The sequence below is a fragment of the Arachis hypogaea genome, chromosome 13, assembly GCF_003086295.3.
Source record: "Arachis hypogaea cultivar Tifrunner chromosome 13, arahy.Tifrunner.gnm2.J5K5, whole genome shotgun sequence".
Classification (NCBI taxonomy): domain Eukaryota; kingdom Viridiplantae; phylum Streptophyta; class Magnoliopsida; order Fabales; family Fabaceae; genus Arachis; species Arachis hypogaea.
Window position 1 is genome coordinate 142,993,885 of NC_092048.1, and position 25,330 is coordinate 143,019,214.

Below are 25,330 nucleotides of genomic sequence, written 5' to 3' on the forward strand. Positions count from 1 at the left end.
ACATCAGTGTTCCAATGGCACTGAAATATGGTATTTCAGGACCAATAATATCTTTATTTTCTTCTTTAGGACGGAATTGATCATTTTTCACATCTAAATACCTTACGATCATTTGAGTGCTTAATGGATGTGACTTATCCATATAAAATCTCTTCATGATGAATAAAGATCCTATTTTTTGTATACTCTATCACACAAATTAAAGTTGGTAATTATACAATGAGAATGTTTCAATTCAACGATGTTAAAGAGAATTTTTGAAAATTAGGGTCTAAATTTATTAGGTTTTAAATGAAATAAAATGTTATTATTAACCATATAAATTAAATAGAAAAACATAAATAAAAAATATCCATCACCTTTTTCAGAGGTTCTTTTCACGTGTTTATTTACTGTGTAAAACCTACAGTGCAAAGGCACAAACAAATTCTAATGAGGCAGTGGCACAAGAAAGGAAGCTACATGCGATGCATATGATGTTTCTGAACAATCAAGTAGAAGCAAGCTGTTAAGAGGAGGCGAAGGGCGACGACCGGAAGAGTACACAAAGTCGCTACTAAAAATAACAAATGTTGTTCAAGGATGAATGGTTTGAATGCATCATAATATTGAAGAGAATATAAAAATTTTGATGGAGGTTATGGGCTTAGGATTATTACACAGCTTGGATTTTTATATATAGATATAGGAAGAAAAAGGATTCAGGAACTGCTGTGCTGCAGAACGTGATTTTTGTATAATTTTACCGAGTAACTGCACATGTTGTTTTAGATTATAGTAGTAGGAATAAAATGAAAAGAAAGAATTGGACACCAAACTCCCATTTTCCGTTTAATTTATTAGGTATTAAACAAAATAAAATGTTACTATCAAAATAAGAAATGTCCAATACTCATTACAACAGAAATTAAAATTGCAAATCATACAATGGCACTACAAGGAAACCGGGAATTTGCGGCGGTTTTTATGGATTTGCGGTTTTAAACCGCCGCAAAACGACATACTAGCAGTTCCACAACCGCAACCGCAGCAAAATCAAGAAATAGTGATGGTTGATTTTGCGGCAGTTTAAAACCGCCGCTATTTGACCAACCTTGAATTCGACGACACTTTACCGACGATCATGAACTGCTATTATTTAAGGTGTTGCTTTTTTTTTCATATATAATCTAACCGCCGCTATCTAATATTCAGTATTTTAAATTTATTTTCATCCATTTCGCAACTACCGTTATTTGTCTGGTTAAATGGCCACAAAAATAATGTTTTTTGCACCTGCAATCAACACTTTTTTTAATTTGAATGTACTAGGTATTATTTTTTGTTTTTTTTTGTTATTTTTTGAATTTTTTAATATTACAAATCTTAATTATTTTGTATCTGAAAAAATAAATTGATCGATGAACAGCATTAGCAAAACTATAACGCAAATTCATATATTTATCCAAATATCAATAAAGTGTATTCCTTACTAAGAGTTGCATAGTCAACAACAAAAAAGTGTATATTTAAAAAAAATTCCGATTCTAAGATTTACTTTCCACTCTATCCCTTCAATGAATTCATCTATGCAGCGACGTCTGGTGGCAGCTTCCCACCTTACCCTTGAATTAGACATCTCAGAGCACTCTCCATCGCCTGCATCTTTATCTTCCCAACTGCTACTTCATCCTCCACTGCCTACTTTTTGTCTTCTCGGCTGCTACTTCATCTTCCACTGCCTTCCTTATTAATTTCTCGGCCACCAGCTCTACTTGTAGTTCAAGCAGCACCCTTTGGGTCTCCTCTCTTTGAGCTCTATTGCTCGGCTGATGGGAATTCGTACCGAAGACTTGACTATAAGTTGGTCTGAAACCCATGCCAAGCAATCTACCCAAGTGCTACTTTCCGAGAGCTTGAGCAAGCAAATTATTATGAGACAACAATCTAGAGGATTCATCATGTTGCTCAATCTCCGCAATTCTTTCCCACACACATAGATAAACGAACATAAGCAATTATTAGCTAGTTGCTAACGGCATAGACTTTCAACACAATTTAAAAAAATAAAACATACGAGAAACAACTTACGATTCTCAACACATTACTTACACCAATAGCCCGAGCTGCATCATGGAGATAGGAGCCATTAGGTCTTTTGTGTGTTAAGGTCCACAACTCTCCTCTACTAACTCTCCTCCCTTGTCGTTCTGACTGTAATAATATAGTTTAAAAAGTGAATATGTAGACAAAGATATGGTTCAAAAAGTGAGTCAAACGTAAATTACCTCTTCTTCTCCGAGCCTTGCCAAGCTTTTCGATCCGCCAGTGTAAGTGTATAGCTGATTCAATCGATTCACAGCATTTTTCCCACACTTCTCCTATCATGCCATTAAAAGTAAGAGTTACTAGACACCATTTTTTACTAACTCAATATACCATAAATAGACTTTTTTTTTTTGTTATGAATTAAAAATATATTACCTTTGTGTCTTCACTATTGCAATAATCAATGTACCATCTCCAATGATCCGCAGTAATTCTCGGTGGGCGGCCTTCAATATTTTGTTCAATAATCAGTTGTGAGTCTAATAATCATGGTATAATTTGTTCCTCGTTTCCTTCGAAGCGCTCCCTAACATTTTTAATATTGTACGCTGGATGAATCCTCCACTATCTTCATTAAAATGAAACATTTCCTGCAATAGTAAAATTAAATTGTGAGTAGGTGTCAAATTAAGATTCCTGAATTCTACAACAATATAAGTTTTTACCTTCACATTCCTTATAGATCTTGTCCTTAGAGCGAACCTTTCTCCAGTCTTCCTCGCAAATTGGAAATTTGGTGTAGTCAGATCCTAGCAATCCGAGAACGCCGATCAGTTCACTAGCTTCATCTCCAACTGGTTACAGGTTCTCATTGAACCTGAGTACGATCTTTCTACTGTTAGGTGGCTTCATAGCTTCCTTCACACTCAAATGAACTTATTTGATTGTGCCATTAGATTCTGTAAATCATAGTTAGTCTGTGTGAGTAACCATTATGGCTAAGATGCAATGAAATCATAAAAAAATTTAACCGTTAAATTCTTGTATACAAATTGTTTTAACATCCTAAAATTCAGTGGTCTTACATCCCTTGCGCTTCTGAGCTTCCGATGCAGCAAACAAGTTATCAACGTGTTGCTCAAAAGAATCTACCTCATCTGCCTCTGGGTCTAGGTTTTCAACGCCCAGCTCCGAGTTTTGAACACCATTCGTGCAAGTCTGTGGAGCAGGCAGTGGTTCGCTACAAGGCGGACGAAAGGGGTGTAAAGATGAGGCTGCGGAGGCACAATTACTGTTGGACGGGAGAATTAGGCAATCCACTTGATGGGATGATGAAGCCGCAGCAGATCCTACTTGAAATTGCTGATATGTTGTGTCTAACTTGGATATCTTCATGTAATGACCTATCCTGAGCATCTTAATATACTGCATTCGGATCATAATATATAGAAACAAGCATATGAATTTTTTTTCTCATATAAAAATGAATCCATACATAAAATAAAAAATCTTGACTGCCAAAAAATATCAGCACTATAGCAAAACTTAATATATAAGTGCAAACTATATCTACAAAATTTTATATTTATCAGCACAACAATAAATCCAAACCAAAATATAGAGAAACATGAAATCTTTGAATCAGCAACAGGTTCAAGGCAAAAGATAGTAGCAGCCTTCAAGATCATAATGCAAGTAGAGTTGTTCAACCTCAACACACCACCACGAATAACAATTAATAGGTAACAAAGTCAAATTAAGAGAAAATAGTAGCAACAATATTAAGAATACTCAAAACCATCATGCTTTACATAGTTCTCAACATTTGAAAAATAGAAATCCACAATCATACTAGACAAGAAAATAAAAGACATAGAAACCAGATTCTGATCCCTTTCCACCCAGTCAAAACATTAAGCCTTTTTCAAATAATCTTTACAAACATGCTGATGTGACAATTTAACCTAAAGAAACTGCACTATTGGAGGGATGGGAAAAAATTGAAGCAGTGACATGAAAAAGAAAACTAAATTAATCAATTATATATATATATAAGGAGAGAACAATAGAATGTTGAAGCTAAAAGATTAGATTTGCTGATTCCAACTTTCTCATTAATCTCATTAAGAAGCAACCATAATCATCACATCAGCAACAAAATTCTAAGATAAGAACTTTTTAAAACAATAATCGGCAACAATATTAGCGTACCTAACAAATCTTACTCCAGAATACAACATTAACTCACTTAAAAACGCATTCAAAAATACCATAAACCCCAACTCAGAACTCCCTCAACAAATTAACTCAGCTAACAAGATCAAAAGAACCATGCATGTAACTATCAACCATTAATGGCCTCACTTTCTCTAAACAAATCAGCAACCACACAGGATGAACCAGTGGTGCTTACCATCAGTGGAAGGAATGGTTTTGACGGTGAGAGAAGAAGGACGGGGCCTCGGACAGAGAGAGAAGGGGCTCAAGGACAAGGCTCGCCGCGGGGACAGAGACGTCTTCTTGCAACCGATGACGACGACAATGGATACTGACTTGGGAACGACGACGAGTACTGCAACGCCACAGCTCTGAGCACGACATGGAGAAGAAAACCAGGGTCGACGGCAATGGATGGAGGGGTTGAACTATGAAGGGTTTAATAGTAATGAGAGTAATAAGGATTATGTAGTGGCGGTAGGTTATGTGATTTGAATAGTGAATGAGTAATAGTGAATGAGTGATATATCAGGAGTCCTCATCAGGTAGTAGTATGTTAGCATAAAAAAATTATAATAAAAATAATAACAACAACAATAATAATAATAATAAAAACAATAAATCGAAGCAACAGGATAAAAGAATACAAATAATTATAATAAAAAAACACCAGAACAAAATAATAATATTATATTATTATTATGATTATTATTATAATTATAATAACAAATCACCTTATCAAAATTAAAATATAATATTACATTGTCATTAAATTAATAACATTAGAGTTATTTAAATAAAGGACAAGCACGTTTATATATGCTTTAAAACTTTAACATAATAAGAGTGCTTTTATTTATAATTATTTAATTTAAAACTAATATGAATACATTAACTTTTTTGCTTAAAATTACCGATTTTAAACAGTTAATTTTTTAATAAACTGAGTAACATAATTAATGATAAAGGTATAATAATGCGACTATAATAATTTGGAGCAAAATAAATTAAATCATTAATTTAAATTATGCTTTTAAGGTTAAAAATTCTATACGTAATGATAAATCTGTATTCTATACCGTATCCAAAATCTATACATGTCTTTTAATTAATCAATGTTATCTCAACGATGTAGTAGTCATAACAATAGACATTAGACAACAATTCTTTAAGAAGTTTCACTATTTGGGGACATATATTTATATTCTTTATATCATAACTACATATATAGAAAAAAAGTTAAAAATATAAAAACCTTGGATTCATTCGAATCATGTCTCAAAACCATTCCAAGTTACACAATACTAACTAAGGTAACTCAAGTCATCCAATAAGTTCATTGCTACTTCATCAAATTCAACATCCAAATATAACGTCACATCAGTCACTGAGTTCATTTTAGTCCCAATTTTTCAGGAAACAAGTTCAAACAAGGTCCGTCAGAACTCAAAGGTATGTAATAAGATCAAATTAAAGCCCAAACAACTGGAATCTAAAACCCAAGTCAAAATATCAAACAAACAACATGAATCAAAAGATCTCATTCTCTTCTGGTGTTTTATTTAGGTCAAAAGTTAGCATGGAAGCATTGTGTTCAATAGAAACAACCTCATCAGAACTATCGGCTGGCACCAGGTCTTCGTCTTGCATTAAATTTTGAACTATCTCTTCTGTTTCTTTTGGAGTCTCTTGAATCTTATGCCGAGCTAAACCTGAAAGATATATTATAGCCAATCAAGTCCAAGGTATTACAAATTATACAAAAAAACATGGTTAAGCTTAACACTATAGACATCTTGTTTGGCTTACGTTCCCAAAGTCGTGTAAGACGTCTTTCTATAAGAATGAATTCCTCCCGAGATGCAATTTCAAGTTCAACAATAAAACTTTTATCATAGCGTGCTTGCACAATATAAGAAAGTGCAGTCTGAAGTAGTGTAATAATTGGAAGCTAGAAGTCATCAACACAACTAATCAAGAGGCACTTTCCATTCAGAATCAGCAACATTTCAAGCTTTGGGGCAACTAAAGACTATGCCAACTGGAAACCAATCAAACCATGGTGACTAATTAAATAATAAAGTGCATAAAAAAACCATAACAAAAATTGACCAACTCGTTATTAGTTAACAATTATATAATATGGAAAAATCATACTCCTCTCTCTCCCCTTCTCCCGCTGCCCTCCCCGTTTTTATTTCTACTTTCTCTTTGCCACATTAGGACAAAATCATTTTTTCTGCCTAAGTGAGATGGAATCCATCCTTCAAGGTCTTGGGATGTAGTTAAATCACAAAACAAGAAATTAGGAGGCTATAGAGGAATTATTCTCTAAAGTGCAAGTAACTAATAAAGAGAAAGTATAATTTGATATGGACTAAATTACAGTTTAAAGATAGCAAAATTTGATATGCAGTTCAAAGCTTCAAAGGTAAGGACTAATACATTCACTACCAATAAATTACAATAGTGAGCTATGGATTTCAAAGTATGCCATTTGTGTTATCGGGTATGGAAATCTCTATAGTCCATTATGTTTCTTCGGTTTTCCTATGTCCACTTCTTTTGTTTATATTACAAAAATGAAAAGTATGAGCTGAAAATCCATACAAATTAAATCAAGAGCATGTGATATGTGTATCAGATCAACAAAAGTAGTAGATTTTCACATGTAGGAAAAACTATTTGTTGGAACTGGAGACAGAAAGTAAAGTACATTGATGAATCACAAGAGTACAAGATAGAGAGGATTTTACGAGATAGATTTCAAATACCCTACTTTATACACAATTACTTCTAGTTAAACTACTCAGTCAAACCATATTCTAAAAAGAGGATCCTAAGACTAATTTGAGATTACAGTATTAGTAATAATTGAATATAAAAAGGAAATTTCATAATTTGGCTTTGCTAAACTACTGAGGATCTAAAGCACTTTTCTCTTATAGAAAAAGATCAGCAGGTGAGGGGATCCTCATTGTTCTTGAATTGAATTAGTAGGAATAAGACAGTCACTAAAAACGTATTTGTTTCAGTTTTTTTGTAAATTTGAGTTGGAAAATATAGACGAAAGCCAGTTGTGGTATCATGATGAATTTTTAGAAGACTCAGTCATCAAAATCTTCATAATTCATACACTTGGTCCATAAATTTAGATTTTACCTTCACCTCTTCTAGTATTTGGTATGAAAGAAATATGTCTGTGCTTGTTATGAACCCAAAGCCAAATTTCTTGCGGTACTTTGTTCCGAATTGAATCAATTTCTACAATGTTAAAAGTCTCAAATAATGTAAGACCTTTGGCTATCTCTTTTGTTTACAAGATAATAAAACCACTAAAATGATTTTGGCAGTTCGAAAAAGTAAAAGACCCCTTTTTCTAGTCAGACTATGAGATCGTACCGTCCTAATTTCTCCAATTACTATACTAATAGCATTACCTATGTGCATGTGTGCTGAGAATACATCCAGCCATGAGTTAATAGGCAACTTGTTAAACCAAAAATCTCTTGTGAATGATATTGTGTGCTTCAGCAAAGAGAACAGAGATGCCTATTCCATCACCTTGCAAAACGAGATGCTAGAGCCGCAAAGAAAGAGGTCCCTCTCTTCCAATTTCCCTGATAAGTCCGATCATGTCAGTCAATATAAAACTCCAGGTACAGTAGGTTAAATAAATGACAAATTAAATAACTTCAAGATAAAATAAAGTTTTAATATCACTTTCCAGGTGGATCAATTGTCACTTATGAGTAATATAATTCAAGTATTTTCATGTTCTAATTTCTATTATATGCTAGTTGCTAATTAATAATATTGCAAGTGTCTAACTCTTATCTAGACTATAAATAGAGTAATAGTGTACATGTCCTATATTGGTAACTAAATACATCTATAAATCAGCAGCCTCTTCGCAAGTATCGATGGCATCAGTGGTGGGTTCTTTTAAATCATCGTCCCTTCTCAACGACAAACTCGGTTGGGGAGAAAAGTTCATCCTCACAGTATTTATTGTCTTCACCCATGTCAAACAAATCTCTTGGCCTCACATAGACTACTACAAAGCGAGCCTCAGATGCAAGAATGTACCGTTTGTCATCTTCTCGATCACCGGTATGAATCGAAAGAGAGAAATTGACCACTGTGTGTCCCAAAAAGTCTTGTTTTATGCCTCTACCAAAGGTGGTGTTTGCCCATATACATCTAAACAAGATGACTATGAATTGACCACTGTAATTCAACTCCTAGTGTTAGAAGTGACGTAAACTCCGGTATTTTGGATTTTCAACCCTTCTTCTCGCAACATGGTTCTAAACTTAAATCCATTTACGTTGTAAGATGTAAAGCCGTTAACTTGAATATTGAGGCCACATGCAAGCCATTGTAATTCGTTCGAATGTTTGGTGCTTCCTAATGGAACCTAGCAGGAAACAATTACGTGTTTCATCAGTTTGGGATACAAATGACAGGACACCAACGAATATGTAAATGGATTAATCATATGAACTTACTCTAGCAAAATCATTTTCCTATTCCATAATTCCATATGCACTTACTATAGGAATTTTTCGAAAATCGGGCAATTGACCAATACGTGACGATGAGCTTGAAATTTTTCAGTTGGTGTGAGAGTGTAAAAAGAAGCAGCCCCCACAACCTTTCCAACCTCTAGGAACATGGTTGCACTTTCACTAGGCATAGGTTCACTCGGTCGATCGTCAACACGCATTGGTCGATTAATCCTACTCTTGACATTATATAGGTATCTTGAACAGAATATGAGAATCTCCTCAGATAAGTATCCCTCTACAATTGAGCCATCTAGTTGTGATTTATTACGCACGTACTGCTTGAGACGACATAGATACCTTTGAGAATATAACACGTGACTTAGTATGTGTAGGTTACTGGAATAAAAAAACACACAAATTTGTTTGATAATTACTTTTCAATTGGGTACATCCACCGATAATGTACTGGGCCACCAAGGTGCACCTCCTCGACCAGATGCATAGTCAAGTGAACCATGATTGTGAAGAAAGAAAGAGGAAAAATCATCTTCATGCGGCACAGAATATGGACCACATGATCCTTAAGAAGAGGAAGTTATTGAGGGTCTACGGATTTGCTGCATATTCAGCGAAAAAAGGATGATAAATCCGCCAGGACAGAAGACACAGGGGCAGGCAATGGATTCTTTAACGCAATTGACAGTAAATGTTCCATTAGAATGTGACAGTCGTGACTTTTCAATCCTGACAACTTGCGCTGTTGTAAGTCAACACAGCGAGAAATGTTGCTAGAATACCCATCTGGAAGACCACATTCTTGATAGTTCTTAGAAAGACATCCTTTTGTAGATTGGACATAGTAGAGACGGCGAATGGGTACTTTCCATCTTCCTATGGCCACAAATCATGCTTGATTCTCATCAACTGGAAGTCTTTTCGAGTTTTAAGGTGGTCTTTAGATTTACCTTTCTCGTTCAGTATGGTGAAAGCTATGTTGTTACACACATTCTTCTCTATGTAAATCACATCAAGATTGTGATGCAGTCTATTGTTCTCCCAATATAGGAGTTCAAAGAATATACTCCTTTTCTTCCAAGGAGACTCGTCTTGCACGGCAGTTTGCTGTCCACGTGTCCTTGTCCCATCAACCGAGTGCACCTTGCCAAGTTGGACATGCACATCTTTTAAATGTCTCATAATGTCTCCACCAGAGAATTTGACAGGTGGACCTCTATCCTCTATCCTTCCATTAAATCTATCCTGGTCTTTTCTATATTTGTGGTTAAGATTCAGAAAGCAACGATAACGCATGAAATACCATTTCTGACTGTGTGTGAGCCGGTTAGTCTCAGTATCCAAATTGCACGCAAGACAAGCTCTCCTACCGTACGTATTCCACCCAGATAAGTTACCAAGCCTGGAAAATTGCTGATTGTCCACATAAACACAACATACATCTTGAAGGTTTTTTCTCGTTAGCATCGTACGTTTCCGCACCAACCCACAACTGCTTCAACTCATTGATCAAGGGTCGTAGGTAGGCATCTATATCATTTCCAAGCATTTTAGGACCAGGAATAATCTTGGGGAGGATAAAGGAGGTGAGTTTCATACATATCCAAGGAGATATGTTGTACGGAATAAAAACCACGGGCCAAATAGAGTACTTCGAGCTCATGTTTCCAAAAGGGTTTAAGCCATCACTAGCTAAGGCTAAGTAGACACTGTGCGGATCGCCAGAGAACTCAGAATATTTTCTATCAAATGCCTTTCATGCCTCGCCGTCCCTTGGATGCCTATACATACCATCAGAGTTAATACCTCTCTTATGCCACAACATGTCAAAGGTTGTCTTACTAGACATGTATAACCACTGCAATCATGGAACAAGGGGGAAGTAACAAAGAATTTTCACCACTTGCGATTTTCCATTCTTCTTAACAACCATGTTGATCCTCACTCTAGAGTTCTTCTTAGTCTTTTCCTTCCATTTCAATGGCCTACATTATTTGTATTTAGACAGCTCTTGGTCGCTACCCTGGTATAGCATGCAATCATTTGGACATGCATTTATTTTCTCATACGCAATACCGAGCTTTCTGATGATCCTCTTGGCATCATGCATATTTCTTGGGATATTTGCATGCTCAATGGCGTCTGTTAGCAACCTAATATGATAGAGCCTCACCAAGAAAGACAGCTTAGAGAATCTTGGACATCCCGGGTATAACTCCTACTCTCCATCATTGAATAGGTCATGAAAATTGTGAGCCTTGCGACTAGGTTCATTGTATAAGTACGGCAACTCCACCACATCCCCTCCAGCATGTTCATTCTCTGAGTCTTCTCATCGCCATGGAGTCTTGGGAAGTTGAATGCCTCGTGTAGATGTCAAGCATTGAGGCACCGAAGTTTCTATTGGGTTCTGTTTCTTGACTGTCAGTAAAGCTCTCTTTTACGCGTCTCTCACCATGATGTATCCAAAATGTATAACTAGAGGGAAAGGTTTTATCAGCAAATGATCGTACGCATCTTCTCTAGTTTGGAAAAGGCGGAACCCACACTTCTGACATGGACAATGTATCATCCCATCTTATGATGCATTGGCAAATGTGAAATCCAAGAATCTGTTCAAACCGTCCCTATATTCTGTACCATCTCGTGACTTTCAAATCCAACTCTTATCAATATCTAATTTAATGAAATAATAGAACAACGAATATTCAAATAATAAAGTCAGACTACCAGAAAAACTTAATAATAAATCTTAATTAAAAATGAAAATGTGTACTATGATATAGTCATACTATTTGAAATAAATTGGGAGAATAACTCTTAAAAGGAAAAACAAAAAACACAGTTACTAGCATCCAAGATAATACGCAACCCACAAATTATTCGAGAAAGTTGCTTACTCATTAGAAAATTTTGCACTTTTTAAAAAAAATTATTGAAAGAAAGAAATTTGATTCCAAAGCCAAAAAATTAAAATGGAAAAGAAAACCTTCCTTACAAAAAGAAAAATAAGAAAAGAGGAGTAGAAGTTAGAGTTAAGAAAGTACTTAAGACAAAAGCATAATATAAGTAAACAATCCAACTTTAAAAAGAATACAGACTTAAAAAAATTATTATAGTTGGATAAATAAAAAAAATAAGTAAACAACTATAATTAGATATAAAAATATTAGTGACTAAATTAGTTATCCACGTCACATTTATGTTAAATATATATCAATTAACCGCAAGCTTTATTTAAAGAATCTATTTTCCGAATCTCTATCAGGCAGTCAAAGATGAAACATATTTGTGATATGTCTAACTCTGAGAATTTGCTGTGAATTATGATCTTAATCCTTTTACTTCTCTCTTAAATGAGTCAAGCTTTTTCCAACTTTCTGAGAAAAAGTAGTATTCATTAAGTGCAGACATTTCTTCTTTTTTTTTTTAAATTTTTTTCATGTTTTAGAAACCTTTTAAACTCACACAGTAGTGAAACACAGACCAAAATATTACATGAAAAGATTATATTCCCACAGATAATACAAGGCAAAAAGCCTTTGACAAAATAACGAGGAAATTAAAGGAACGCCTGCAAGACTAGCAATGGTATGGTGCACACACAAACACAACAGAGTCACAAATTTATACCCAAATTCTTACATATTGGTATTAATTAAAGCCTCATAATTTATATAAACATTTGTTCAGGAAAAGCAATGGTATGGTGCACACACAAACACAACAGAGTCACAAATTTATACCCAAATTCTTACATCTTGGTATTAATTAAAGCCTCATAATTTATATAAACATTTGTTCAGGAAAAGAAAGATGCTCAGGAACATCATTTAGGGAATTGAAATAAGAGCAAATGAAATTTCACAACAATAGCAAAGATAGTAATCATTGATAAAAGTAATAGACAATGATTGCAATAAATAAAAGATAAAAGTTCAATAGTGAGCAACGGAAACAAATGTTCCATAATAAGCTCATCTACTAATTATGTATTTCATTTTTTCTTTTACCATTGAAACATATATGTATGCAAGATTGTGTCAAAATCATGCTACTTATATGCATCTAGCAAGTAACAAATATGCACAACATCAACATCAAACTTAGTAAGCTACCGAGCTTGCATGTACAAAGTAAACAACTCATAAAGGAAAAAGTGAGTAAGTCAACAATGTTAAGATCTTTTATGAAGTGCAAAGAGAAAATAATTTAGAAAGTCAAACATTAGGTAGATTGTATACAAACTAGATTGCCTTAAGTAACAGTTTCGATCGTAAATACATGGCATGCCATAATACTTGGATGAATTACCACTGCTGCTACTATGACAATGACTAATTTAGAATAATTTCCAGCACTAGTTCATCAAAATAATTATGCACATTCGAACACATAAATATAGCCCCCTGGGCATGGGGAAGGAGGGTCATTCGCTATTCAATCAAGATAGCGAGAAGAAAAAATTCTAACAGGGTTCCATATAAGGGAATCTTGTGAGGCAATTGCTCAACCAGATTCTTTATCTTCAACAAATTTTCTCTCTCCCTATTACTGCTTTTTAGAATCATTTAAACAGAGGAATTAGTATTGAAAGAACCGAATCTAATGATAGATCAATCAAAGATAATGCAATAAAGAAAATATTATACTCAACTAAACATAAAGAAGAAAATTTAAAACTTCAACTACATACATATTCTAATTGAATTAGGCATAAATTGCCAGCCCTGAAAAAGATCACTCATTTGATTCTTAGCAAGATAACTTGATTGAAAAAGCATTGTCAATGCATCAATCAAGTTATAAGCAATTCACCATATCTCTAATACAGTGTAACGTTTATAATGATTCCTACTATAGACGAGTTTTCAGCAAAAAATGTTTTGGAGAGAAATAAAAAAGCTTAAAAAAAATCCTATAAATTAAAAAGCATTGATATACATGACTAAAAAGAGCTACTTATTGTTATCAGTTTCAAGTTACAATAGTAAATTTAAGGAATAAAAGGTGAAGGAAGTAAATGAGGTCAATCATCATATGGGACAAGTATTCCTGTAAGCATTGATTGCATGCCAAGAACATGTTTCATAAAATGGCACCAAAGAGAAATAGGAACAAATTTTTAACATCCTTTTCAACAATTCCAAGTAGCAATATGAAATAATATGCAATTTCACTTTCAAAACCATGACAGATAAAAAACAAGGCAAATACAATGAAAATTATGGACAAATAAAATAAGTTGTAGTCGGGTAGAACAACCAGCTTTGAAAGTTTTAGAGAAATCATAAGGAACTATATTCCATCTTTAATGATCAAATAACAGCCCAAATAACTTCAGCGTAAACAAGCTCTTTGATTATTAACATAAATATTTTTACATTTTAATCAATGTAAGGATGTTGAAAAGACCAAAGGAACCAGTAACACTTCACCCAATTTAATTCGTGTTCAAAGTGTTTCAACAATCATATATAAAAGGGCTTCAAAGTTACTACTTTTCTGTTCATATATTTGATAGAATACACAATATTCTTGCAATATAGAAATGGATTCTACTATCTTTATTCAACCACATAGTCATGCAAAAAGTAAATTCTTTATCGCCAAATACAAAAAGTAAAAACAGATACCAAGATCAGATTGCATAGTAACAAAGAATTTTTCACGAGACTTGAGCTGAAGAAATTATGCAGAAAGAGAGATGGAGAGTAAGGCAGATAATATTATCAGTCACTACTGATCCAAATATCAAGACTCAGGAGGTTCAAAAATTGGGGCAAAATTTCACCAGACTAGGGTTCGAACCAAAATAGCAAACAAATTGGAAACAAGCAAAATTAAACAAAATTGGTGCAAAGATATTCGATAAACAAGCAAAATGATTAAATTGAAACAAACGTACAGAGACAAAAGATGAAATTGGAACAACAGGAAAACGGGGGAAAAGCGAACCAGGAAGAGGGGAGAGGGAGCGTTTGAGTGGCGCACAACAGGGCAAGGGGGAAGGTTGAGGACGATGACACCGGGATGGTTGGGAAGCCACGCCACGACACCGGGATGTGCATGATGGAGGGACGTACGTTGCCTCTCCACCTTCATTTCGCACACGAGAGCTATGCGGCAACTTGAGCAGATCCGTGACGAGGAAGGATGTAGCAGCTGCAGCTAATGAACGGAAGGTATACGGTGACAAGGAGTCTTGAAACTGGTGATTGGTGCCTTTGCCCCCTTTTGGGTTCGCAAGAAAACGAGGATTAATGGCCTTACTTCACCCAATTTCAAATATGAAATCAAATTGAGCAAAGTGTTATTTGTGGCGGTGGATACACAAAACCACCACTATCTTGACCTGTCTTTGACGGGGAGAAATAACACTACAAGAATCGCAGCTACTCAATCAATTTGCGGTGGTTCGGAAAAATGCCGGCAATTTTTCATTGCAATCTCTCATTTTTCTTGTAGTAAATGAGACTATGTCAATTCAACCATGGCAAAAAAAATAAAAGAAATTCAGAGTCTAAATTTATTAGATATTAAATAAAATAAAAGGCTACTATTTACATTATAAATAAATTAAAAATGTTCAACACTTTTAGAATAAAAAGATTAGAATCTTAAAAAATAAATAAATAACTACTACAGAGTAAAAACGGCTAGATAATATGATTTTTGTAATCGTTTTGGATATAATAACTACTATACAGAATATGACTTTTGTATACGTTCAAAGAATAACTTAACACTTTTGCATTATAGTAGTATATAGGGATAAAATAGGAAGATAGAATTGTACACCAAACTCTCATATTTCCTTTATATATTGTTATAGATGTAATATAATATACTAAAAGAGTCTAAGTCTGGGATAACTCATGCGAAAATATGACTAATTTTTCTATACTCTCTTGATGTATGCTATGTGATATGAATATCTTGTTAGTCTTATTTATATCTTAGTTGTGGATTAATTCGTGTATGCCTTGTTAATTAATAAATACTTTAAAAAAGTTTTGCTCCAAAATTACGCTTACACTTTCTAACGACGAATCATGCTCATATATAATTTAATAAAGAGTTAGAGTTATAAGGACAAAGATAGTAACACCCTGCTTTAGTATGCTCATAAGGTGCTAGAAGTTGAGTCGTTACAATTTGATATCAGAACAGTTTATTCATAGTAGATCTTGGGGAATGGATTGAACTATGGTTCATTGCATGCTCTGCTTGTGTGTCTCTTGCTGTTAGTATGTCTTTGAGAAACATTTGGCATTAATATCTGTAAATGCTCATTTTGGAAATATTCATGCTTAACTTTAGATATTAAGACTGACCACCTTAATGTTGACTATTTCGTATGGATAAAACCCCAATGGCTACAAATAGACATAGTGTAATCGAGTAAGGAATTTTAAATGATGAATTGGTATGAGGCACAGCTATCTTCATAGTTGTTATGATCTCTGTGGCTATGGCTATGTGAGATATGGTTGCTGTATAAAACATAATGTTCTCTTCGTTAAAATGGCTTGAAGGAAATAGATCGTTTGAAGATGGATCTTTCGCAAGTTCTTGCACCTAACTCAAATTTTGAGGATAAAATTTTCTTTAAGGAGGGTAGAATGTAACAACCTAATTTTCGACAAAACAGAACTTTTTTCTAAAAAACTAAATTTTTTTCCGAAAGCTCAGTGAAACAGGCACCTCTACTGCACAGGCACTGCATCATCAAACTCTTCGCCACATCATTTACTAAACTAGCAGAAAACTACATAGAAAACTACATTTATGAGCCACTTCGACTAGGAATTTTAAAAATTCGAATATACGGTTAGACTCTGTTTAACGAGCTTATTTTGAATATGCAAAAAAAAAGAAAATAATAATATTTTATTATATTAATATTAATATTATATTATATTAATATTTTATTATAATGATATTTTACAATAATATTATTTTAATCGAGTCCAAAATCTACTGGCACAGACTGATGGCACTCTCTGATGAACTTAGTTATGCTAATGTTTCATTATAGATCTTTTATCTCCAACATAATCATGTTACCAGTATAATTTATATTAGTATCTCATATATTTATTCTAATAAGTTAAATACCTATGATCTAATACATCTAGTTTTAGTAATTATCTCTCGAATAATATTTTATTATTAAATTTTGGATAAATCACCTTATAACTCCCATGGTCCACAAGCATTCAACCATTCCCAACAACATATTTCTTTTTGTTTATCTTTAGGAATGTAATTATTTGTGTTCTAATACATCTAACTTTAGTAATTATCCTTTTAATGATATTTTAGCAAGTGAATTAGGTGACTAAGAACCTTGGACACACGACCTCATCTAGGAAGGCTTCCACCAGCTTCTTTCTTCTTCCTCCAGCCGTGATTCTTGAGAGAAAAGTTAGAAAAAACTTCCATGAACACCTAAGCTTCAAGCTTGGTTCTTTTGAGTTCTAAAACCTCACTAAAAATCTAAACCAATTAAAATGTTCTTCTCTTCCTTCTCTTCACAACCATATTAGTTTTCCTAAGGTATGTTGAGGTTTGATGGTTATTCTTCCCTCATGTATGGTTCGGCCATGACAAACCATGCTTAAACTTGTCATTTTTTATGTTTTCTTTTAAGATATCTTTTTCAGGTACTTTGTGGATCAAGAAACCTCCATTTTCAACTCAAGAAAAGTGAGAAAATCCTTCCTAAATCTATGGTGAAGGTTCAACCTTCATGTGTTCCTTGGATTAAAAGTTGTTTTTGATTGAAAATAAGGTGAAAAAGTGAGCTAGAAACCACCTAGAGAAAACCGATTTTTGGAGCTGATTCAAGAGGTAAGAGTTTCGTGAATTAATTCTAAAATAATTGTGTTCTTAATATTTGATTGTTGAATGATTGTTTGGTACTTGATATTGATTGATTATATGATAATTTAATCATGTTTTCATGTTGAAAACAAGCTTAGAAATCAAATATTTCATGGAGTATCATGGCAGCTGAAAATCGTGGCTTCATGGAGGTTAAATATAAGCTTGTTTAATGTATTTTTGATGTATGTTTGATGGCTGAAGTTTGTGTCAAGAAGATGATAAAAATCAGTTACCAAAAAATTTGAAAAACATGTGAAAAATAAGTTAAAAATCATGAACAAAGCATGATGATGGTTCGGTTTCTTGGTGAGCAAGAAACAGCAAACATGAATTAATTTAAAGATAAATTTTAAAAGATCGAGGATAAAACGGTAATTTCACAATGTCTAGGAGTATTTTGGGTATTACATAAAAAATTCAAGGACAAAATGGAAATTTTATAAAAAGTGTAGAGGTATTTTGGTCATTATGAAAAGTAATACGGGAATTTTGCTAATTATGTAAAAATGTTAGGAAAAAAATATAAATATGAAAAGTTTGGGGGTTAAACTATAAATAGATAAAAATTCAGGAGCCAAACTGCAATTTCTAAAATTTTAAAGATAAAATATTATTAAATGAATGTTAATATTAAAATATTATTTTATTATTATTTTATTGATAATATTAAAATATTATAAGATAATATTTTAATATTAATAATAATATAATAATAAAAGGGCAAAATGATAATTTTACATAAAGACCAGAGATAAAATAATAATTTTTTTCTAAAAAATCTTAGAAAGATAATTTTAAAACCTAGAATCTCATAATTCTTTTCATAAAACACCTGAGAAGAGGTATGAGAAGTGTATTATGATTGATTAAGTTATCAAAGAAGATCAAAGAAAGAATAATTATCTTGTGAAAACAAAAAACAGAAAATAGAAAATAGAGAATGAGAAAATAAAAGATTGCATGAAAAAAAGAATAGAGAACTGAAAACAGAAAATCGATGGTTAGATACAGAGAAAGGCATGAGAAATGGTAAAAGAGAATAAGAAGATTAAATGTTAGTTGGTCTGACAAGGACTAGGATTTTGTCCCACTTACTCAGTACATTGATTATTAAATGTTAAAAAGACGGAAAAAAATCCATGAACTGTTTAATCATTAAATACGGGAAAATTCCACGAATTGTTGTGTGCCGATTCAGGGACGCCTACAAGGCCACAAACATGAAGATCACCGTTTATCCCTTGTGCGTATATTATGGCGTAAAGTTCTGCGACGATTGCTAGTGCTCACGAACTGGTGATATTCTTAACCACATCGACATGTATGCACGAACAGACAAAATAGAAAACCATATTTGAAACTGGTTCTTAGGTAATGTCAGATTGCAGAATGTAAACCGACACATGAGCTCATAGTTTGCATAAGACAGACATGCATCATACTTGTTTGTAGCGTAATCTCTGTGATCTTGTGTTGTGCTTGAATTTTCTGTTGTGTGCTATGTGACTTGTCTGTCTTATGATTTGCAACTTGTTTGTGCTTGTCTGTTGTTATTGGTTGATTGAATTAACTAAAAGAGACTCAAATGGTCACGGAGTGAAAGTGAGCTATGATTATGCCTATACTAGAGTTTTGCCTTAGGACCGATGAATAATTCGTTTTTTCTTGTTAATATCCTGCTGAGAATTGTAGGTTTTCATCCCCTTCTCTTCACTGTCCCTACAAGCGGAGTGAAAGGCAATGATTGTTGAAGAATTGATGGCTCTGGTCCTTGTTGCTATGTCCCAGACTTGAAGCATATATTTGAGACGCCTAATATGATGCACAGTTATGAAGATTAGAGTGTTGTCAGTTTTTTCTTTCTCTATTAATACTTTTTTGGGGACTAAGTCTTTGTTAGCCTGGGTTCCAGACTAGCGACTTTTTGGGTGGATCCGGATTCAGGTGGTCGCTTGTTTACAAGAGTCTGTATTATAAATATGTAATATAATATACTAAAAGAGTCTAAGTCTGGGATAATATATATACTCATGCGAGAACACGACTAATGTTTTTGTACTCTCTTGACGTATGCTATGTGATGTAAATATCCTATTAGTCTTATTTATATCTTAGCTATGGATTAATTCAGGTATGGCTTGTTAATTAATAAATATTTAAAAAAAAATTACTCCGAAATTACGCTCACACTTTCTAATGACAAATCAGACTCATATATTATTTAATAAAGAGTTAAAGTTATAAGGACATAAATAGTAATACTTTGCTTAAAATAAAAAATATTTAAAAAAAAATTATTCCAAAATTGCGTCCACACTTTTTAACAACGAATCAGACTTATATATTATTTAATAAAGAGTTAGAGTTATAAAGACATAGGTAATAATATCTTGTTTTTAGTACGCTCCTAAAATGTTAGAAGTTGGATTATTACACTATCAACTAATAAAATATTGTTTATTTAAAATTTTTTATTTAGAAGTGATTTTTTTGTCAAAATATTCTTAAAAAAATAAAATAAAATTTTTTTTTGAACGGATAATAAAATAAAAGATTAAACAGACCTAAGAACGATCCAAAATGAAAAATAATGATCCGTGAATAAAATGGACCAACTTAATTAACTTACGAATTTGGACCGATCATACCTAAATGAATCAAATTGGCCTATTTGATAACTCTACTTATTTTATTAAATAAGTATTGAATTCAAATTTTGTATTTTATATGCAAAACAAATGAAATAAGGAGAACATAGTTGAGGTGAGATAAAAATACTCCTAAAGAAATTAAGTAGAAAGATTCTTATTCAATATTATATTAAACATAAGAATGACATTTTTTTTTAAAAAAAATATAATATAGATAAAATGAAAGATATTATTAATTGAACAAAATAATTAACCAAAATAAAATCAAACTGAAAAGAGATTTTTGTAAATTACACAATTTTTTCTAATATTAAGACTTTTTCAACCTTAATTCATACATTTACAGTTAAACAACTATTTTCCAATTAATATTAAACTTCCACTTTTTCCGTCATTAAATAAAAAAATATCTATGGAGTCTTACAGTTAGGTCCAAATAAAATAAACACCAATATTTTTTTATATCATAAGAAACTAAAGGTTCGAAAAAAATTACAAATTAATTAGACGAGATAGAAAAATTCTTTATTTATTATTTATAAATAACTGTACTACTTCTCTGGGAGAATTATTACAAAAGTGTAATCCTAATTCTGAATCAAAATTTTTGCGCGCCAGATAATTCACAAATTTATTGCATTGTCTATAAATTAAAAAAATCCAATTTCTAGACTTCCATCTAAAAAATAACCAACAATTTATTAATTTATTTTATAATAATATTTTTATTTAATTATTTTGTAATAAAATTTATTAAAATTTTTGTATCTAATGTACATATTAAAAATGATGAACGAATCAATGTGTTTGATAAGAGTAATTTTTGAGAACTTCTAATAAATAAAAATTAATATTCAATCTAAAAATTTTTTTAGGATCAATTTAAGTATTTATTCAAAAAAAAAACTTCAAGTTTACTAAAAAGTGTTGAATTTAATTTTGACACATTGATAATGTAAAATATTTTATACAGTCGTATAATTACATTCGTTTTTTTAAATGACTATTCACTTAGTCAACAAAAATAATAATTATTTTTGATGATTTAGTGTTATACGATTAAATACACGTATAAAATTATTTTACACTAATAGCATATTAAAATTAAATTCAAAAGCATTTTCCTAAATACAACAAGAAACTTGAAAAGAATTTTTTATGTTATAATAAGTCAACAAAACAATAACATTCAAACAAACTCTAAATTTATGTACTTAATTTTTGAGGCATGATAATGTCACTTTTATTTTTAATAATACTATTTCACACATAATTTACTTACATTATACATTTATATAAATTTATAAAAAAATAAAAATTACATTATCAAAATTAAAATAATAATATTCATTTTCTTACTTAAACAATTAAGTAACAGTAGTGGCAAGTAGATACAATTCTGCGACTTAAATACGTTTTGCAAATGTTAATCCATATTTGTGCAATGTTCCAACTACCAACCATGAATATGGAATGTTGCCTTATTTGATGCCACATTGACTTTTTTTCCACTCCGTGTATAAATACATATTTTTTAAAAGATCGCTTTCGAACATATTAGGTAATAAATCGATTTGCTTTAATGGTTTCATACTTTCATTTATATGAGGCAACATGATTCAATTCACAAAGGAAAAATTTAAAGGACCTAAATTTCTTGACATATTTAAATTAGCCTGCTAAGGTGTGTTCACTAGGGGTGAAACGGTGCCGAACAATTTGACTGAGATTCGTGATTCGGTTTGTATTAAATTCGGTTTAATTTATTTTATTAAATAAGTCAACTTTAAAAGTCTATTAATTAAAAACATCAGATTATAGATTTTAAAAAAGATTAAGTACAATTTTAGTTTTTAAGGTATAAATCGAAAAAAAAAATTATTCCAATTTTTTTTATCATTTTTTTATTATAGACAATTTGATCCAAAATTTTAATATTTAAATAAAAAATTTTAAAATTTGGTTTTAAAGTTTAGGAACGATTTTATATGTAAAAAAAGGTTGAGAATAAAAAAAATTTTTGACCTATACCTTAGAGATCAAAATCGTACTTAATCCTTTTAAAAAAGTAGTCTATAAAATTTATTGGGTCAATTCTTCAATTTTTTTATAAAAATAAATTATTCACTTATACTAAATATAAAACAAAACTAAAAAGAATCAATAGTTAATATTAGTTAAGATTATAATTTTTTTTGTTCAAAGAAAAATTTTATAAATTGTAATTATGGTTAAGATACGTGACTAACAATTAACATAAAAATAAATTATACTTTATAAATTATGAATTATAAATTTTAGAAAATATTTAATGTCAATTTATATTTTTTAAATTTATTATTTTGAATTTTAATTCACAAAATAGACTTTTCAAATAGGCTCGTGGGCTTATCGAGCTTTAAACAGGCCGAACTTAAACTTAAAAAAAATTTATAAGAATTAACAGACCTAGATTTAAGCCATTTATTTACAACACGAGTCAAATTCGTCAAAATCAAAGTTTAGCTCGCTCGACTCGGTCTATTTTGTTTTCGAATATAATTTATTAGATAAACGAAGGAAAGAAAAAGCATTACTAAGATGGATCCTACATATTGACCAAGATCAAATGGGGGAATTTAACCAAAAATCATGAATCTAGATTTTTAATGTGTGTTATGTTTCTTTTTTTGTGTTTGGAAGAGAGGTTTAGATTGAGAAATAGAGATTGGAAAACAAAAACTTAAATTATTGTGTTTGGTGTAAGATGTACAAAATTGAGTTATGTCCTATTATTTTATTCGATTCAAAATAAAAAAAGACTAAAATAAATAAAATGGTTAAATTACTCTTACTATTTATAATAAAAGACACAACAAAACCCTCTCAAAACCCTAATCCAAAACTGATGTCATCCTTTTCCCCTTTCTCAATGTCAATTCTAAAGCTTTCCCATCGGATAACCCCATTTTGCCGACGCTACTCTCCTTCTCGGCACCTCAACGAGGAAGCATTGTCACCATTTTTCCATTTTTGCGAATACAACTATCTCCTTGTCTCTCTCGTTCTCTGTCGATCCCTCTCGTTCTTTGTCATTGTCGCTCTCTGTCCGTCTCTTTCCATCTCTCTCGCTCTCTATGACTACTGTTATCATCTTTGATGTCTTTTCCATCTCTTCTCTTTTTCGTTCTTTTTTTTTCCTATTTTCTTATGGTGCTTTTTTCAATTTATTTCTTTTGTTGGTTGCAGGTGGTACAAAAAAATATGTTGATACTTTTGTTAAATATTGAGATTGAGTAGAGATAGAATCATGCGAATAGATATCTCCTCTTTATTTTCCACAACTAATTCTTTTGTTTCAAAGATCAGATTTATGTGTTGTGACATACTGAGAATTTGTCTTACTTTTTTGAAGAACAAGTGATTTTGTGTGTGTTATTTCATTTTCTCATGTTTTAGATTTTTATTAGATCAAAAGATATAAAATTCCTGGATAAAATTAATCAAAATGTGTATTTTCTATTTTCACTTATTCTTTATAGAGAGCATAAATACAAAGGCAGTAGAAATTGATAACTCATGAAATGTTTTTCAACTTCATATGTTTGGTTTCGATGAAGATTTAAATGGAATTAAAGTATTCAGAACATATTTATGTTGAATGATAGTATATAATATATTTGAATAATCAAGTGTGTGTTAGAACTAGACAACTAGTCGAATAGAATGCTAATATACAGAAGATATTTGGATTAGAAAAAATTTAAGAATGGAATGGTTGTATTTAGAATGGATTTGAATTAGAGTTTGATGTGCACTACCACATATTGGTTGTTACTTTTAGTAAAACGTGTTCGTTGGGTTAAACACATCTTAAATCATGACTTCAAATCTCTTTATTTTTTTCTTTTTTGAATGATGTTCTGTGTTTTGTCAACTCTAACAGATACAACAGTTTATTTGACAATAACATCTAAAAGTGGAAGATTTACAAATGTTTTCTATGGTAGTAACAATTCTAATGCCTACAATTAGCTTTCAGACCATCAACAACAAATTTTTCTATAAAACCAACAAATGCTTCAATTTCTTCATCACTTCACATGCGTTTGTTCATTCTTACTTAAGAAGAAGTGTAACAAAAATAAGTTGTACACTCCAATTACATTAGAACCGAAAATAATAAGTCTTATAAATAGCATAACAAGTTTCAATAACCATGTTATAAGAACCATTATTGAATTACAAATCTTACAATACCATTAATAAGTTTTAATGACAATGAGTTTTACAACATAATAGAAAGTCTTACAAACACAAATTAAACTATTACATCACAAATGTCATGCCAAATTGAACAATAAAATTCAAACTAGGCCTAGAAGCTATTTCTATTCCATACGACTAGTTCGTCACTCTTTACACATCTCAATTGTCATGTTGTTATGCCATTGTATCCACTCATTCATATTTTCAACTACATCAATCAACTCGTCTGGTGCTTCATCTCTAATAAGTAAAAATTCATCTAAGAGGCTAGTTTGCTCTTCATGAAATATATCCCATATTGATACGAATAAAATTTACAACAAACAAAAAATTATAATATGACTTTGTATCTTTAGAGAGTAGAAGCTAGAATTTCTTAAGATTGACCATCTCTTCTTAAGTAAACCAAATATCACTCAATTACATTCCCACCAAAAGAATGCTTCTTATTAAAATATTCTTGGTAGTTATGAGATGCACGTGCTCCTTGGACCCACTCTCTTATATGATAGAAAGTACCTCTATATGGTGCTAGTAATTTAGGACCATTTGTGTAACCAACATCGACCGAATAATAATTACCTATAAATATTAAATATAAATATCGTAAGCTCAACTACCGTAAACTCAAGCTCAATGTCAAAATCTAATTTGTTGCTTATAAATTCAGTATTACCATGTGGTGACTATTACGACGAGTGATTGCATGTCGAAGTATTGTTGAATCAGATGCTGATCCTTCCTATTCACTAAGTACATAAACAAAGC

At 31.8% G+C, this 25,330-nt stretch overlaps 1 protein-coding gene across 11 annotated transcripts; it reads right to left on the reverse strand.

The window, feature by feature from the left end:
- Positions 1–1,410: 1,410 nt before the first annotated feature.
- LOC112792496 (uncharacterized) lies at positions 1,411–15,266 on the reverse strand. 11 transcript variants are annotated; one of them, XR_011870096.1, is made up of 11 exons: positions 14,730–15,266; positions 7,686–7,865; positions 7,408–7,509; positions 6,055–6,286; positions 5,854–5,957; positions 3,114–3,453; positions 2,754–2,987; positions 2,464–2,678; positions 2,268–2,360; positions 2,092–2,193; positions 1,411–1,962 (listed from the first exon to the last, which is right to left on the reverse strand). XR_011870096.1 is itself a non-coding variant. In XM_072212928.1 (11 exons), the coding sequence occupies exons 2-6, from the start codon at positions 7,693–7,695 to the stop codon at positions 3,446–3,448; spliced, it is 456 nt and encodes a 151-aa protein (XP_072069029.1). In that variant the 5' UTR covers positions 7,696–7,865; positions 14,730–15,226; the 3' UTR covers positions 1,411–1,962; positions 2,092–2,193; positions 2,268–2,360; positions 2,464–2,678; positions 2,754–2,987; positions 3,114–3,445. The 11 variants fall into 11 exon arrangements, 8 of the variants coding, with proteins under 8 accessions (XP_072069029.1, XP_072069027.1, XP_072069024.1 ...); XR_011870097.1 differs by having other exon boundaries at positions 2,071–2,193; XR_011870098.1 differs by having other exon boundaries at positions 7,414–7,509; positions 14,730–15,226.
- Positions 15,267–25,330: the final 10,064 nt, after the last annotated feature.

Bases quoted from the DNA above. Each gene is read 5' to 3' on its own strand.
- LOC112792496 (XM_072212923.1), bottom strand. The intron at 5,958-7,407 runs GTAAAATCTAAA...TATATCTTTCAG, and splicing joins AAATACTAGAAGAGGTGAAG to GTTTAGCTCGGCATAAGATT. The intron at 3,454-5,853 runs GTTGTTTCTATT...ATCCGAATGCAG, and splicing joins CAGCCGATAGTTCTGATGAG to TATATTAAGATGCTCAGGAT.